Here is a 16,631-nt window from a genome sequence, read left to right on the forward strand (position 1 = left end):
CGCAGAAATGCCGGAAATTATGCTAGTGCAAGCTTGTAAGAAATCTGGCTGCTTCAAAGTAGAATTTCAATAGTGTCATTGAGAGTTTCAGGGGCGCTGCGCATGTACACAGAGTGTGGTTTGAGGGCTCTGCGCTGCTTTCGCCTGCATAACGCGCAGTCCACGCAGAAATGCCGGAAATTATGCTAGTGCAAGCTTGTAAGAAATGTGGCTGCTTCAAAGTAGAATTTCAATAGTGTCATTGAGAGTTTCAGGGGCGCTGCGCATGTACACAGAGTGTGGTTTGAGGGCTCTGCGCTGCTTTCGCCTGCATAACGCGCAGTCCACGCAGAAATGCCGGAAATTATGCTAGTGCAAGCTTGTAAGAAATGTGGCTGCTTCAAAGTAGAATTTCAATAGTGTCATTGAGAGTTTCAGGGGCGCTGCGCATGTACACAGAGTGTGGTTTGAGGGCTCTGCGCTGCTTTCGCCTGCATAACGCGCAGTCCACGCAGAAATGCCGGAAATTATGCTAGTGCAAGCTTGTAAGAAATGTGGCTGCTTCAAAGTAGAATTTCAATAGTGTCATTGAGAGTTTCAGGGGCGCTGCGCATGTACACAGAGTGTGGTTTGAGGGCTCTGCGCTGCTTTCGCCTGCATAACGCGCAGTCCACGCAGAAATGCCGGAAATTATGCTAGTGCAAGCTTGTAAGAAATGTGGCTGCTTCAAAGTAGAATTTCAATAGTGTCATTGAGAGTTTCAGGGGCGCTGCGCATGTACACAGAGTGTGGTTTGAGGGCTCTGCGCTGCTTTCGCCTGCATAACGCGCAGTCCACGCAGAAATGCCGGAAATTATGCTAGTGCAAGCTTGTAAGAAATGTGGCTGCTTCAAAGTAGAATTTCAATAGTGTCATTGAGAGTTTCAGGGGCGCTGCGCATGTACACAGAGTGTGGTTTGAGGGCTCTGCGCTGCTTTCGCCTGCATAACGCGCAGTCCACGCAGAAATGCCGGAAATTATGCTAGTGCAAGCTTGTAAGAAATGTGGCTGCTTCAAAGTAGAATTTCAATAGTGTCATTGAGAGTTTCAGGGGCGCTGCGCATGTACACTGAGTGTGGTTTGAGGGCTCTGCGCTGCTTTCGCCTGCATAACGCGCAGTCCACGCAGAAATGCCGGAAATTATGCTAGTGCAAGCTTGTAAGAAATGTGGCTGCTTCAAAGTAGAATTTCAATAGTGTCATTGAGAGTTTCAGGGGCGCTGCGCATGTACACAGAGTGTGGTTTGAGGGCTCTGCGCTGCTTTCGCCTGCATAACGCGCAGTCCACGCAGAAATGCCGGAAATTATGCTAGTGCAAGCTTGTAAGAAATGTGGCTGCTTCAAAGTAGAATTTCAATAGTGTCATTGAGAGTTTCAGGGGCGCTGCGCATGTACACAGAGTGTGGTTTGAGGGCTCTGCGCTGCTTTCGCCTGCATAACGCGCAGTCCACGCAGAAATGCCGGAAATTATGTAGTGCAAGCTTGTAAGAAATGTGGCTGCTTCAAAGTAGAATTTCAATAGTGTCATTGAGAGTTTCAGGGGCGCTGCGCATGTACACAGAGTGTGGTTTGAGGGCTCTGCGCTGCTTTCGCCTGCATAACGCGCAGTCCACGCAGAAATGCCGGAAATTATGCTAGTGCAAGCTTGTAAGAAATGTGGCTGCTTCAAAGTAGAATTTCAATAGTGTCATTGAGAGTTTCAGGGGCGCTGCGCATGTACACAGAGTGTGGTTTGAGGGCTCTGCGCTGCTTTCGCCTGCATAACGCGCAGTCCACGCAGAAATGCCGGAAATTATGCTAGTGCAAGCTTGTAAGAAATGTGGCTGCTTCAAAGTAGAATTTCAATAGTGTCATTGAGAAATTCAGGGGCGCTGCGCATGTACACAGCGTGTGGTTTGAGGGCTCTGCGCTGCTTTCGCCTGCATAACGCGCAGTCCACGCAGAAATGCCGGAAATTATGCTAGTGCAAGCTTGTAAGAAATGTGGCTGCTTCAAAGTAGAATTTCAATAGTGTCTTTGAGAGTTTCAGGGGCGCTGCGCATGTACACAGACTGTGGTTTGAGGGCTCTGCGCTGCTTTCGCCTGCATAACGCGCAGTCCACGCAGAAATGCCGGAAATTATGCTAGTGCAAGCTTGTAAGAAATGTGGCTGCTTCAAAGTAGAATTTCAATAGTGTCATTGAGAGTTTCAGGGGCGCTGCGCATGTACACAGAGTGTGGTTTGAGGGCTCTGCGCTGCTTTCGCCTGCATAACGCGCAGTCCACGCAGAAATGCCGGAAATTATGCTAGTGCAAGCTTGTAAGAAATGTGGCTGCTTCAAATTAGAATTTCAATAGTGTCATTGAGAGTTTCAGGGGCGCTGCGCATGTACACAGAGTGTGGTTTGAGGGCTCCGCGCTGCTTTCGCCTGCATAACGCGCAGTCCACGCAGAAATGCCGGAAATTATGCTAGTGCAAGCTTGTAAGAAATGTGGCTGCTTCAAAGTAGAATTTCAATAGTGTCATTGAGAGTTTCAGGGGCGCTGCGCATGTACACAGAGTGTGGTTTGAGGGCTCTGCGCTGCTTTCGCCTGCATAACGCGCAGTCCACGCAGAAATGCCGGAAATTATGCTAGTGCAAGCTTGTAAGAAATGTGGCTGCTTCAAAGTAGAATTTCAATAGTGTCATTGAGAGTTTCAGGGGCGCTGCGCATGTACACAGAGTGTGGTTTGAGGGCTCTGCGCTGCTTTCGCCTGCATAACGCGCAGTCCACGCAGAAATGCCGGAAATTATGCTAGTGCAAGCTTGCAAGAAATGTGGCTGCTTCAAAGTAGAATTTCAATAGTGTCTTTGAGAGTTTCAGGGGCGCTGCGCATGTACACAGACTGTGGTTTGAGGGCTCTGCGCTGCTTTCGCCTGCATAACGCGCAGTTCACGCAGAAATGCCGGAAATTATGCTAGTGCAAGCTTGTAAGAAATGTGGCTGCTTCAAAGTAGAATTTCAATAGTGTCATTGAGAGTTTCAGGGGCGCTGCGCATGTACACAGAGTGTGGTTTGAGGGCTCTGCGCTGCTTTCGCCTGCATAACGCGCAGTCCACGCAGAAATGCCGGAAATTATGCTAGTGCAAGCTTGTAAGAAATGTGGCTGCTTCAAATTAGAATTTCAATAGTGTCATTGAGAGTTTCAGGGGCGCTGCGCATGTACACAGAGTGTGGTTTGAGGGCTCTGCGCTGCTTTCGCCTGCATAACGCGCAGTCCACGCAGAAATGCCGGAAATTATGCTAGTGCAAGCTTGTAAGAAATGTGGCTGCTTCAAAGTAGAATTTCAATAGTGTCATTGAGAGGTTCAGGGGCGCTGCGCATGTACACAGAGTGTGGTTTGAGGGCTCTGCGCTGCTTTCGCCTGCATAACGCGCAGTCCACGCAGAAATGCCGGAAATTATGCTAGTGCAAGCTTGTAAGAAATGTGGCTGCTTCAAAGTAGAATTTCAATAGTGTCATTGAGAGTTTCAGGGGCGCTGCGCATGTACACAGAGTGTGGTTTGAGGGCTCTGCGCTGCTTTCGCCTGCATAACGCGCAGTCCACGCAGAAATGCCGGAAATTATGCTAGTGCAAGCTTGTAAGAAATGTGGCTGCTTCAAAGTAGAATTTCAATAGTGTCTTTGAGAGTTTCAGGGGCGCTGCGCATGTACACAGACTGTGGTTTGAGGGCTCTGCGCTGCTTTCGCCTGCATAACGCGCAGTCCACGCAGAAATGCCGGAAATTATGCTAGTGCAAGCTTGTAAGAAATGTGGCTGCTTCAAAGTAGAATTTCAATAGTGTCATTGAGAGTTTCAGGGGCGCTGCGCATGTACACAGAGTGTGGTTTGAGGGCTCTGCGCTGCTTTCGCCTGCTAAACTCCAGAGAAATTGAAGAACATGTGTGAAGGGGTGTGGACAGTGCACTTTATTGTGATATAAATCAAGGCTAATTTTCTTCGTGGTCCGAAACTTACGGACAGATAAAGCGGCCTTACTGAATAGCTGAGAATCACCCCTAATGTGTTTCTGCCACTAAATGCGTTTGCTAAGCGTGGTCATTGTTGTGATCTTCTCCTCTGGAAATTATATGATGCTTTGTCTGGATCCATTTATCATTCTACGATAGAAGAAGGTTGATATAGTCATACCGATGTCGGAGATGGAAAGCAACGCCTGTTATACTTGAGCCTGTCCGCGTCTCACGGTCCATAAAACCAAGTTCAGACAAGACCGACATTTGTCAGCATTGTCCAATGCCTTTGCACAGCAGGTTTATTCACCAATAGGTTATGTAAACGAACAGCACTGCTCAAGCAGAGCATCATGGATGAGGATTTTGAAATTGCTGTCCTTTCCTGCGCGCATGCAGTGAAGCCTTTATACATAAAATTGATTTCTAAACGACGTGTGAAGACCGTGGGAACAGTACACAATTTTTGCAAGAACACTTATTAAATTCATAGCATATGAGCCTTCGGCGAGACCTAAATGAAGCAGACTTTGTATAAACGAGCAGACGTCCGTAATTGGGCCCTAAATATACAGACGGAGCTAATGGTGTCCTAAAAGGAACAATGTATACTGGCGAGGATTGATTCGGCAAGAAACTCGCAATAGACACCCAGAGCGCTCACTATTTGTCGGAACACAATCATCACTAGCTGCAGCAGTACAACCTCCAAATCCTTGGTGTGGCAAATTTTAGGACAAAATCATTCATTGCTGTTTATTTATTTTAAATGACTTGAATAGAGAGAGGTATCAACTAGAAATTCTTGCTGGCTTTAGCTTGATATAGTTCCACTAAATCTCAACTAAATGCGGTGGTGGGCTTCGCCAGCGTCACCCCAGCTTTTTCATTGGCGCCGACGACCAAGATGTAGACGATTGGCTATCCTCCTACGAACGCGTAAGCGCCTACAACAAGTGGGACGACACCACGAAGTTAGCCAACGTCCTCTTTTACCTCACCGATGTAGCAAATTTATGGTTCCGCAACCACGAACCCGACCTACCCACCTGGTCGGCCTTCAAAACAAGCTTTTCCGAGGTGTTCGGCCGCCCCGCTGTGCGCAAACTGCGCGCCAAACAATGCCTCGAAGCCCGCGCTCAGAATCCCGATGAAACGTTCACCAGCTACATAGAGGACATTGTGGATCTTTGTAGACGTTTTGATCCTTGCATGTCCGAAGCTAACAAAATCACCAAAATCGTGAAGGGAATCTCCGACGATGCATTTCACATGTTGACGGCCAGAAACCCCCAAACCGTCGTCGAAGTGGTTCAGTTCTGTCAGAGTTACGACGTCCTCAAGAGGCAACGAGCTTCTACCCGGCGTTCTCTCGTGAACGATCGGTTATTCGTACCTCCGACAGCATGCGGTCTCATTTCTGAACCAACTTCCCTCCTTCCCGAGATCAAGGCCTTTATACGGGAGGAAGTGGCTCGCCAACTATCGCTCCTCCCTGCTTCAACCGCAACCACCCCATCGATAGATTCTGCACTTCGACGCACCATCCAGGAGCAAGTTGCAGAAGTTTTACCGCCAAGCTCTAAAATTACGCCTGTGACAGCCCCGTTAACGTACGCCGCTGTCGCCGCCTGACCACCACCCTGCCCTGTCGCGTATGCTGAGCCGTTACCACCGCCACCACCTCTGCCCCGCCCTTATCTGCCTCTTCGACGTCCGGTCAACAATCCATGGCGGATCTCCGACAACCGCCCAATCTGTTATTCATGTGGCGTTCCTGGCCACGTCGCCCGGCTTTGTCGCCAGCGCACGCAGTCATACCGCAATGGCCCCGCCTGTACAGTTACAACTACAGTTCAAACTTTGAACCTTCCCCTCCCCTTTTCCCTGCTGGCACTTCTACGGACTCATGTCATCCTGACCGCTCCTCTCACTCCTCCCGTCGATCGCCGTCTCCCCGCCGCCGTTCCCTCTCGCCGCTGCGCCGTCGCTCTCCTACTGGCCCGGAGGAAAACTAATAGCCGCAGTTCCGGAGCAAAGAACTGCGTTTTCTTCTACTTGTGCAAGTCCTCCGCCTTCCCCGACCAACGTTATCGAAGTGTTTGTTGATGGCGTCGCAGTTCTCGCTCTTGTGGACACTGGCGCAGCTGTGTCTGTTATAAGTGCCAACCTTTGCCACCGACTTCGTAAAGTTACGACGCCTGTTTCGAAATTTTTTCTTCGAACTGCCAGCTCACATCGCATTCAACCGCTTGCGGCGTGCACAGCTCAAATTGTCATTCAGGGTGTTTTGTACGTCGCCGAATTTCTTGTGCTGCCTCACTGCTCTCACGAACTGATTTTGGGTTGCGACTTTCTCACCAGTCATCATGCGATTATTGATTGCGCCCGAGCCAGCATCGAATTGTCTCCGCTTTCACCGGCCGCCTCGTCTGACGCACCGCTCCGCGTCGATAAGATAACTGTGGCCGAAGATACTGACATCCCCGCCTGCTCTACCGTCCTCGTGCCCGTTTCCTGCGCCGGCTTTTCTGATTAGACAGTTCTGTTCACTCCGACTCACGCCGCTAATCGTCGCCATTGCTTAGTCCTGCTTTTCGCCCTTCTGACTTTCTGTGGTGGCTAAAGCGCCATATACGTCTCTAACCCGTCGCCTTGTCCGTCAACGCTTTTTCGTGGAGAACGTCTTGGTCATGTCGAGTCCTTTGATGATGCTATGACATCTGCCGTCTCAGAAGACCCAACCCCACTGCAGCTCGATACTATTGACTTGCCCGCTTCTGTACAGAACGACTACTCCACTGCAGCTTTTTCTGGTTGTCTGGATGCCAGCCTTTCAGCAGATCAACGCGACCAGCTCGTCAGCTTGCTGCAGCGCTTCCGTTCCTCATTCGACCTTCCTTGGACATCTTTGGGGCGCACATCCGTAGTCACTCACTGCATCGACACCGGTACGCACGCCCCGGTACGCCAGCGCCCTTATCGGGTATCGGCTGCTGAACGTCAAGTTATCACCGAGCACGTTAATGACATGCTTCAGCGTGGCGTCATCCAGCCTTCGCACAGCCCTTGGGGTTTCGAAGGCTGGATGTTCTCGTCAGGAAAAAGGATGGCTCTATACGGTTCTGTGTTGAGAACAGGCGTTTGAACAAGATAACGCGAAAAGACGTATACCCCCTTCCACGTATTGATGACGCTCTCGACTGCCTTCAAGGTGCCGAATTCTTTTCATCCCTGGACCTTCGCTCGGACTACTGGCAGGTACCCATGGCAGCTGACGATCGACCAAAAACCGCCTTTATGACACCTGATGGTCTCTATGAATTTAACGTCCTGCCGTTTGGATTGTGCAACGCGCCGGCCACCTTCGAGCGCATGATGGACACAATTCTGCGCGGATTCAAGTGGCATGACTGTCTTTGTTACCTGGACAATGTTGTCGTGTTTTCAAAAGATTTTACGTCACATTTGGACTGTCTCGAGCGTGTGCTAAAGTGTTTGACTGATGCCGGCCTGCAACTAAATTTGAAAAAGTGCTGCTTCGGGGCTCGCCAGCTTCCTATATTGGGACACGTTGTTTCGAAAGACGGTGTTCGTCCAGATCCTGCCAAACTCCATGCAGTAGCAGAGTTTCCACGCCCAACTTCTCTAAAGGAGTTGCGTAGTTTTATCGGGCTGTGCTCGTATTTTCGTCGCTTCGTCCGCAATTTCGCTTCGATCATCTCGCCGCTGACTGATCTCCTTGCCGGTGACGCCATTCTTTCGTCTTGGACATCCGACTGTGATGAGGCCTTTTCGACACTTCGGCGCCTTCTAGTGTCGCCTCCGATTCTCCGCCATTTTGACCCTGCGGCGCCTACCGAAATTCACACTGATGCCAGCGGTGTAGGTCTCGGCGCTGTCCTTGCACAACCAAAGCCCGGCAGCCCAGAGTACGTTGTTGCTTATGCCAGCCGTACCTTAACAAAGGCCGAAAAGAATTATTCTGTAACCGAAAAGTAGTGCTTGGCCATCATTTAGGCCATTGGGAAGTTCCGCCCATATCTCTACGGTCGTCCCTTTTCTGTTCTTACGGACCATCACGCACTCTGCTGGTTGTCCACCCTTAAAGACCCATCCGGCCATCTTGCTCGTTGGGCCCTCCGCTTACAAGAGTACGACATTCAGGTCATCTACCGGTCTGGCCGTAAGCATTCTGATGCCGACGCCCTGTCTAGGTCACCTCTTCAATGTGGCTCTGACTTGACAGCTATCACCATAAGTGACTCATTTTCGCTAGAAATTGCCAACATTCCCAATGAACAAAGGCAAGGCCCTTGGATCGCTTCTCTTCTCACGCTTTTATCTACACCTTCTCTGCGCCCAGCTTCACGAACGCTTCACCGCCAAGCTCGTCATTTTTCCATCCGAGACGGCATGCTTTACCGCCGAAATTACCTTTCCGACGGACGCAAGTGGCTCCTTGTCATTGCTCGGCATCTCCGTTCGGAAATATGCGGCGCTTTTCACGCCGATCCCCAGTGTGCCCACGCCGGAGTTTTGAAAACTTACACTCGTCTTCGCCTCCGCTATTACTGGCAGGGTATGTACCGCTTCGTGCGTCATTACGTTCGCGCATGCCAGGAATGACAACGCCGCAAAAACCCTCCACACCACTCCACCGTTCCGATGCAGCCCTTGCCCTGCCCCAGCCGACCATTCGATCGTGTTGGTGTTGATCTTTACGGGCCACTACCAGTCACTCCAGCTGGTAACCGTTGGGTCATCGTGGCTGTTGACCACCTTACCCGCTACGCAGAAACATCTTCCTTACCTTCTGCGTCGGCGCCAGACGTTGCGTCTTTCGTCCTGCACCATCTCGTTGTGCGCCACGGTTCACCTAAAGAATTGCTCAGTGACCGTGGCCGTGTTTTTCTTTCCGAGACCATTGAAGCCCTTCTTCAGCAGTGCCGCATTGTCCGCCGTTCTACCTCGGCCTACCATCTGCAGACAAATGGCATGACGGAACGTTTTAACCGCACCTTAAGTGACATGCTGGCCATGTATGTCGCGTCCGACCACTTAAACTGGGACCGGCTTCTCCCATTCGTCACGTACGCTTATAATACTGCCATACAAAGCACGACCGGCTTCTCCCCCTTTTTCCTTCTATACGGCCGTGAACCCACCTCAACTATGGACACGATACTTCCTTATCGCCCTGACACCTCCGAAGCGACCACCGTCTCTCAAGCAGCAGCATATGCAGAAGAATGTCGCCAGTTGGCCCGCTCATTCACAACCCAGAACCAAGGTCACCAACAGTTCCTTCGCGCACCGTCTTGTCCAGCTCCTTCATACAGCACAGACTCCCTCGTGTGGCTTTGGGTTCCTGCCACCCCTTCCGGCCTCTCTACCAAACTTGCTTCCGAATACCATGGCCTATATCGGGTTATTTGCCAGACCTCTCCGGTGAACTACGTTATAGAACCGCTTGTACCGACACCGGATATGCGTCGCCGCGGGCGTGAAACAGTGCACGTTGACCGCCTCAAGCCCTGTTACTACCCGCCTGTTGTGTCCACACCATGTGTCGGCAGGATGCCTCTTTTTTTCTCCCGGGCATAATTGCAGTGTCACACCAACGCTCGGTGATTGTCGACGGTGACAAAGACGACGAGCGTATACCGAAAGGCGCGTGCTAAAACAAAGAAGACAGGCAGACAAAGACGAAGACGCAAGAGACTGACGCGCTAGTTAAACGGTCGACCTGAACACCGACCTGAGCTTCAACGCACCCTTACAGCGGCAATTTTCCATTCAACATGACGGTGCACCACCGCCTTTAGCCCTCAATTGAAAGGATTGGTTGAACAGTAAGTTTCCACCACAATGTATTGGACGGGAACGAGTGACGTTTTGGCCGTCGAGATTCCATGATCACTCTCCATTCGACTTGTTTCAGGTTATGTTAACGACCGTGTTTAGCAAGCCTGTTGACATCATCGACATGTAGAACAGACTCGTTGAAGCCTGTAACAGCCTCAACCCGTAATTGCGCTTCTACATGAGGCATTTGAAAGCACCTGATATGTTTTATGACGAGAGGCAAGCATCTCGAACATTTGTAAAACGCTTTCTTTTTCTTTACAAGTATCACAACTGTATGTTTAGTACAATATTTCAGTGTTGAAAAGCAATATTGTTCAGGAAGCAAATTTGAAATCTTTTTGGTGTCTTTAGTATGTAGGCAATGTAGTATATCTATTCTACTTCTGTTGTTAATCCTTTTATTGCATTCAACGCAGTGTTGCAAAACATGAAACTAAAATAACGAATAAATTAGCATTTAGAAGAGTGGCACAATTTACTGCTGTTCCATGAGGAATTGAACGCCCAGTTTAAATCAGTGAAAATAGGTTGCGTGCAAAATACGTAACAATCATTCATGTGCCTTAGAGAGTGCGAGGATGTACAAGATAATTTAGGCTTATGCATGATGGCCCGGAATCTTCAGTGGTTAATAATCGACTGTTTGGCAGCTGTCACCTTCGTTTAGGCTCTGCGCCAGTAATAATTACAACGTTTTTCTCAAATCCTCCGCAGTAGCATAAAAAAATCGGTCTGGTATCGGTGCACCCGACCACTTGGGAAGCCCGAAACAGCCCCAAGGCTAGTCCGTTTTACTCTCCGTGGCCTAAAGAAAAAGAGCTGGCCTCACGTTGCGCACACTCATTCTTCTGTTTTGCTGGCGAAGAACCACAACGCTGACCAGAAAACAAAAATGTGTTCAGCGTCGCCTGTGAGCCCCACATGTATGTCAGCCGGAGTATCATACCCTGCAGATGAGTGATGTGGTGAGGAGCTTCATGCCAAGTGCCAAAATATCGCATGCTTAATTAAGTGCATCGGGCAGAATCATTACACATGCATACCTTAGGGTAAAATGCACTAATAAGATCGCTCAAAATGAAGTCATCATCCAATTACACTGATGCCTAGTCATGGATAAAATGTGCACGCTAGCAGCAGCCAAGAACAAGTAAATTGTTAAATTTTAGTTCATTCATTGCATTACGGGTAAAATTAATACACAGTTTTGTTTGCTTCTAACCACGTCGTCAAAGTACAAAAAGTTCAGTAGGGTACAGCGTTTCGTATTTTATCAAAGCAGTAAAATCTAACTTTGAACACCCTTTGTACAAAAATCGATACACTCTGCTTCCCTTCCTTACGATGCTTCTAGATATGCCTTTCTTGCGAAAGACGCATTCGAGTTTATTCTATTATTCTCTCCATTAGTGGGCTTTGGGGCACGAGAGAATCCTTTGAAGCACTATCATGCTACGAATTAGAACGTTGTATACTTTTTATTAAGAGGAATTCATCACATATAATGACGCAGCTGCAGCTCTAATTGTCCGAAGCTTACCCTTGTTGAATTTGCATTTCCCTCAATATCAGAACTCGACGAATTATATGTACAAATCTAGCTGGAATATAATTGGCTAGATCAGTAGCATACGCGTGCGATTATTTTTGCACATTTGCAGGCAAATACTAGTGATCTCGAAATTTGCAATCTTGTGGACCTTAGGGTCAGGCATTTTAATCGGGTGGGATGGGTGGATGCTGATTGCGTTTATAGCCATCTCTGCGCTGGGCTCCAGATAGGCTGATAATGATATTGTGAATTTGAGTAATCAATGACCAGTAGAGTTATATCTGTTCTCGTGATTTTTTTAAGGCTTTGAACACCAGCGATCCCATTTACATGCGCATAAGAAGCCCAGACCGTTCCTACAGCAAGCAGTGGTTTTGTGTGAACTTCCTACAGTACAAGAAAAATGAAGGCGACCTGTTATACTTGGATTTGAGGTACAAACTCGTTAAGGAGGATAACGACAAATTGTCAGATTTATCTTGGTGAGTACAATAAAACACAAATCTGTAAAACGCGAACATAAACCCCTGTTTTAAACCATGCTAACGGCTGCAGCGCGCTCTCTGATTTATCTGAGTATTTTATGTCATCTGATAGGGGAGTGCTAGCACTTGTCAAAATAGTTGACGCTGCTAAACCTTCTGTTGTTGACCACTATGTTATATACGTTTATACGCACGAATGTCTAATGAATTTTTTTGTTTTAATGTTCGACCGTAGCAGTCTGTGAGGGTGGGACTTCCCCGTCACTCTTCGCCGTCGCAGATGCACGGCGGCGCTGGCCTGAGTCTGGTGGCATGTATTTGTTGAAGACAGAGCAGGTGGCCATCAACTGTTAGCAGTGCTTCGCGGAGTTTTGTTGTAGCATTTTAGCTAGCACAGTGATCAAGCAGGCGAATCCGACTGGTTTTGTAAGTTCATTGCTTCTGCTAACGATGCTGTCAACTTATTGCTTGGTGGGCTGCCGGTTCGGGTGCATTTGTCACTATTAAAAGATGCGGCTTTTTTCCGGCTCTCAAGCCGAGCTGCAACTTATTGGAAAACCGATATGCCCTTAAACAAACACGCGGCGGTTTCTCATTAGGTTTAGCTAACAGGTGTGTGTGTGCGCGAAAGATTCTGCGGCATTATGCATCGCCCGGTACGATGCACTTCCAATGAACAGGGAACATTTCTCTATGCAGCGTGAGATTCCTATGTGGCATTAGTGCTTAAATTCTTCGTTACTTTGTGTCGGGACGCAGAAACTAACGCTAAGCAATGGCGGCAAGCAACGAGCAGCGCCTTCTTGTTTTAGCGTTATAGATGTGTTCCTTGCCTCGTCGCTTGTATGTTCTGAAACAGAACATTTCGCATGGTTTTTCTGATTTGCTGTAGCGATGAGGCAACGAGATTCTCCTTTGCAGTATAGAGTTTTTGATATAGCTCCTTCTCGGAGTTCCGTCTTTGCTGACATCTGCGTCGCCTGGATCGTCGCCTCTGTTGCTCCGAAATTGTTCAGTTTCCTTAGCAGTGAGGTAGTAAATATATTAAAATCAAGTGCAACAATTTCCTAACAGATCAATAAACACTTTAAGGGTGGGTTTACTAAAGCGGAGTGCGCTGGCACCGCTCAGGTGTGCATCTATCCCATGAATACCTCAGCAAGCGCAGCCTCGGTCATCACCGCAGTCGCTTCACTACTGAAGCAGAGCACACATTAATTTTTCCCTTGCTAACAATCAGGCCGGTAAACGTTTGAAACAAAGTGCGGCGCGCAGATTGCAAGCACGTTGACAACGCCGCTGAGTGTCCTCGCATTGCTACCGCTTGCCATGTTGCTGTCGAGTCCGTTTTGTATGCCGGTTGCCCATATACGGCGGCCGCCTTCACCATGCTGTCTCAACACGTAACACATGTCTTTTTTGCATATATGTTACATTTACCTGCAATGATGGAAGCCACAAGGAAGTGGTTCAACAATGTTCGAATTTACTGTAGTACCTTTTGTCGCATTCTTTCAAATGTGCTTTGAAAACCTAACCTGAATGCAGCAGTGAGCAGCAGATTTCTGTCCTATGTTGATGGGCAGTGACATTGTTGCTGTAACCTCGGCCTGAAGTATATTTTTCTAAAACGTTTCTCTTGATGTTTCTCGGTGATTTCTTTACTTTTGAATGTCGTCTCGACACCGTTAATTCTGTCAATACTCGCTATTTCTATACAAGGAAGTTGCTTTTTGATTTTAAGCATGCATACCGGCAAGGACAGCGGTGGTTGAGTTGATAAAACCATTCACATCTCTATGAGACTGTTGGCTGCGGCATAATGATGCAATACGCACCTATGCGCGTCAAGACACATAACAGTGTTCTTCATCATAAAGCTCAGAATATTCAGCTGTGCGTTGTCTTAGTATTTTCACAATATTATTGTAGAACTATACAAAGAAAATATTAAGAATATTCTCACGTCCTTTGGAGAACCCTAAAACGCCTGACAAAGAAGCGGGACAGCGAAAGGAGGAGACGCTGGTGTGCTTTCAATACACTCTGTTCCCCGAACTTAAAATAACGCCTAGGTACGTACTCTGTGTGTAACAGTTTGGTGGAGGTGCCGCGTGGCACAAGGTGCATTCCTCCAAATTTTGACAAAGCCGCTGACCTACGAGCCACCACAGATTTGATCTGGTTCGCGGGCCAACCTTTCATGGTAGTGTGATCAGGCGGACACTACATCGGACGGGGAGCATCAAGGAGAATCGGCAAAGTTTATGTACATATTTTACATATCGAGCCAGGAATTGGCACTCACAGGAGATGAGAGCTGTTCGTGGATGTGGTTACAAACTTTCATATAGCTTCTCTAATCCTCTGCTTCCTATCGGGGAATATTAGTTAAATTAGCCCAGTCCAATCACCGTGCACGCATGGTCAACAGGGCTCCATCCCACTCTCGGAGCCGCCACTGGAACCTCCTTGCAGCTCTTCGGGTGGTGGTGAGGGTAAATTCCGCTGATGTCAATGTCGATGTTGTGCCTGAATAAGGACAAAATTTCGGTACCCGTAGGTCGCCGGCTGAGGTGTCAGGCCACATGCTCTTGGGAAGCTAAAAATTCTTGACCCGCCGTTAAGCGGTTGGGAAGGTAAGGACCGTTTATCTCCCTCTTAGGAGAATAGGCTTGATTCTGCTCTTGGCTCCCTCCGTCAAGAACACTGGTTGACGCTCATTGTCAAGCAGGAATGAGCCGCTCGCTGGAGGTATTTTTTTCTAGGGCAGAATAAAGACATAACGAGGGTCACTTCCCTCATTCCGGCCCGGCAGGGTACCCGACCGCCTCAGCATGTTGGAATGAAATGCCCGTCGTCGCCGTCCTCGATAGCGGCCGCTTAGGTCCTGCCTTCAGCTGCTGGAGGCGTGTAAACCTCCCCTAAGACCCCAATCATAACAGCTCGACCGCCACCAAGAACTCGTTATAAAAATGTCGCCCCTAATCTCTGCACCACAAATGGACGTCAGAGCTGGAGACTGGCGCCTAGTCAAACCCTGACGTCATGCAGAGCATGTAAGAGTCCTCAGTGGAACATTAGCGATAAGATCGGCGCCCAGCCCCAACCTTCGGCAAGACAGTAAGCGGACAACTCAAGAACACGGGAAGGGTTTTACGTTAGGAAACAAAAGTGTAATTTTGGTGAGACTTGACCTTTGCTCATAGCATGTCTGAAATTTGCTCAATCGGAACTGGCTGATGTTTTTTACAGAAAACGATGCTATTCTATGTTTTGACAGACAACCGCCTGTCATTAAAGCAATTATGCATGGACACACACAACCGAATAAAGAAAATGATGCCATGCGTTTTCTCAAATATTGACAAGGTTGAACGCAAGACTATAAAGGAAAGCTACACAACTGAGAACATCGGCTTTCCCTTTATTTTTTTCATCCCTGCGATAGCGGATGTGAATCGTTGTTAGCACCAGAATCGCGCATGCGTTCGCGCATGCATGCGACTTGTGGTTTCTCACAGAATGCTACGAGGCCTACAATATAAACGGCCAATTCTGGCGTCGAAGCACTCAAGCGTTAAACCTACATTACCGTGGTCCTTGAGGGCTTTCCCTGCTTCAGAAATCTGTGGACACCATCCGCGGCAAACTGACCTGCAGATATCGCAAAACAAGCAAAAGATTATTACCCTTTCCTTTAAAATACTGTCTAAAAGCGACAAAAAAACAGCAGCGTAACCTTACTTGAGGGATTACATCTTCAAGACGATTGCTATTGCTATCGAGTTTTCCCGTTAAAAAAACCGCAAAGAATGCAATCTGCATAAATGCAATTACAGCAAAAAAACAACAACAATAAAGGAATGTACTACTGTATCAATCTAGGCTAAAAACAAAGTTTACATTTTACCTGCCTAAAACGAAAAAGCAGCCAGCGAACCGAGAAACGTCGTTGGAATTGACTGGGATGAAAGACACTGTTCCAGGAAACGTGGTCCTTCAGCGGCGCTTGGCGCTTTGGCGTGTCGACTGACACTCTGGCGGCCGGAACTCAGCAAAAGGCGAGGAGCTAATTATTTCACGACTCGCCCCGCTTCCCGGTGGTATGCTTCCAAAGCCTGGACAGCGCTTGAAAACTCGAAAGCGAGAAGGGAAAGATCGACGGGGAACAGAGCGCCAGAACCTTCTGTCTCGGAGCATTTCTGAGGGTCTTGCTCCTGCTTGACTGGTGCACTCTTCGCAGTATTGATTCGCACTGCAGCAGTGCATAGCTCACCGCTTCTAGCCACCTTTGTCGCTGCACTAGGGAGAACTTATTGCGGCAGCTGCACAATGCTGAGTGTTGTATTAGCCTTACCTTGGAACCCTTCGCAGCTTAGCCATCATGCGACGTGTGCTATTTCTCAAGTGCCATGGGGAAGATGTCGCACACCTTCGCGGGCTGGCGACCAATTTCTCAGCTTGTACATTTTTCGGTTTAGCAGAACCTGCTCGCTTCGCCCCCTAAGCGCATCTCCGTATTTTGAAAACTTTCCCTGTGGATCTCATATACGCGTCTCTTGCTAAATCCTCTGCTGCCAACCCTCAATTTTCTCATCTCCTTACCCTTAATGCTTGACTTCATCCTGAAGCCACCTGGCTTGGCTTTCTTGACGAGCTGCCGGCGTTTAGTAACAGCTATCTTTTTTCTCTCCCCTGCCAGCAGTTTTACAGGTGATGTTATTGTT

The 16,631-nt window shown here is 48.4% G+C and overlaps 1 protein-coding gene across 2 annotated transcripts in view; it reads left to right on the top strand.

The window, feature by feature from the left end:
- The first annotated feature begins 11,484 nt into the window (after nt 1-11,484).
- LOC146177280 (uncharacterized) overlaps nt 11,485-16,631 on the top strand; it is a 103,118-nt gene continuing 97,971 nt past the window's right edge. Inside the window, exon 1 of one of the 2 annotated variants that reach the window (XM_084580418.1) lies at nt 11,485-11,898. In XM_084580418.1, the coding sequence (XP_084436544.1) occupies nt 11,747-11,898 (152 nt within the window). In that variant the 5' untranslated portion in view covers nt 11,485-11,746. Of the gene's footprint in view, nt 11,899-12,210; nt 12,328-16,631 lie in introns of those variants that run through there. The other variant, XM_084580419.1, reaches the window with a different exon arrangement.

The sequence above is a fragment of the Amblyomma maculatum genome, chromosome 10, assembly GCF_055883805.1.
Source record: "Amblyomma maculatum isolate TAMU_Amacu chromosome 10, ASM5588380v1, whole genome shotgun sequence".
Taxonomy (NCBI): Eukaryota; Metazoa; Arthropoda; class Arachnida; order Ixodida; family Ixodidae; genus Amblyomma; species Amblyomma maculatum.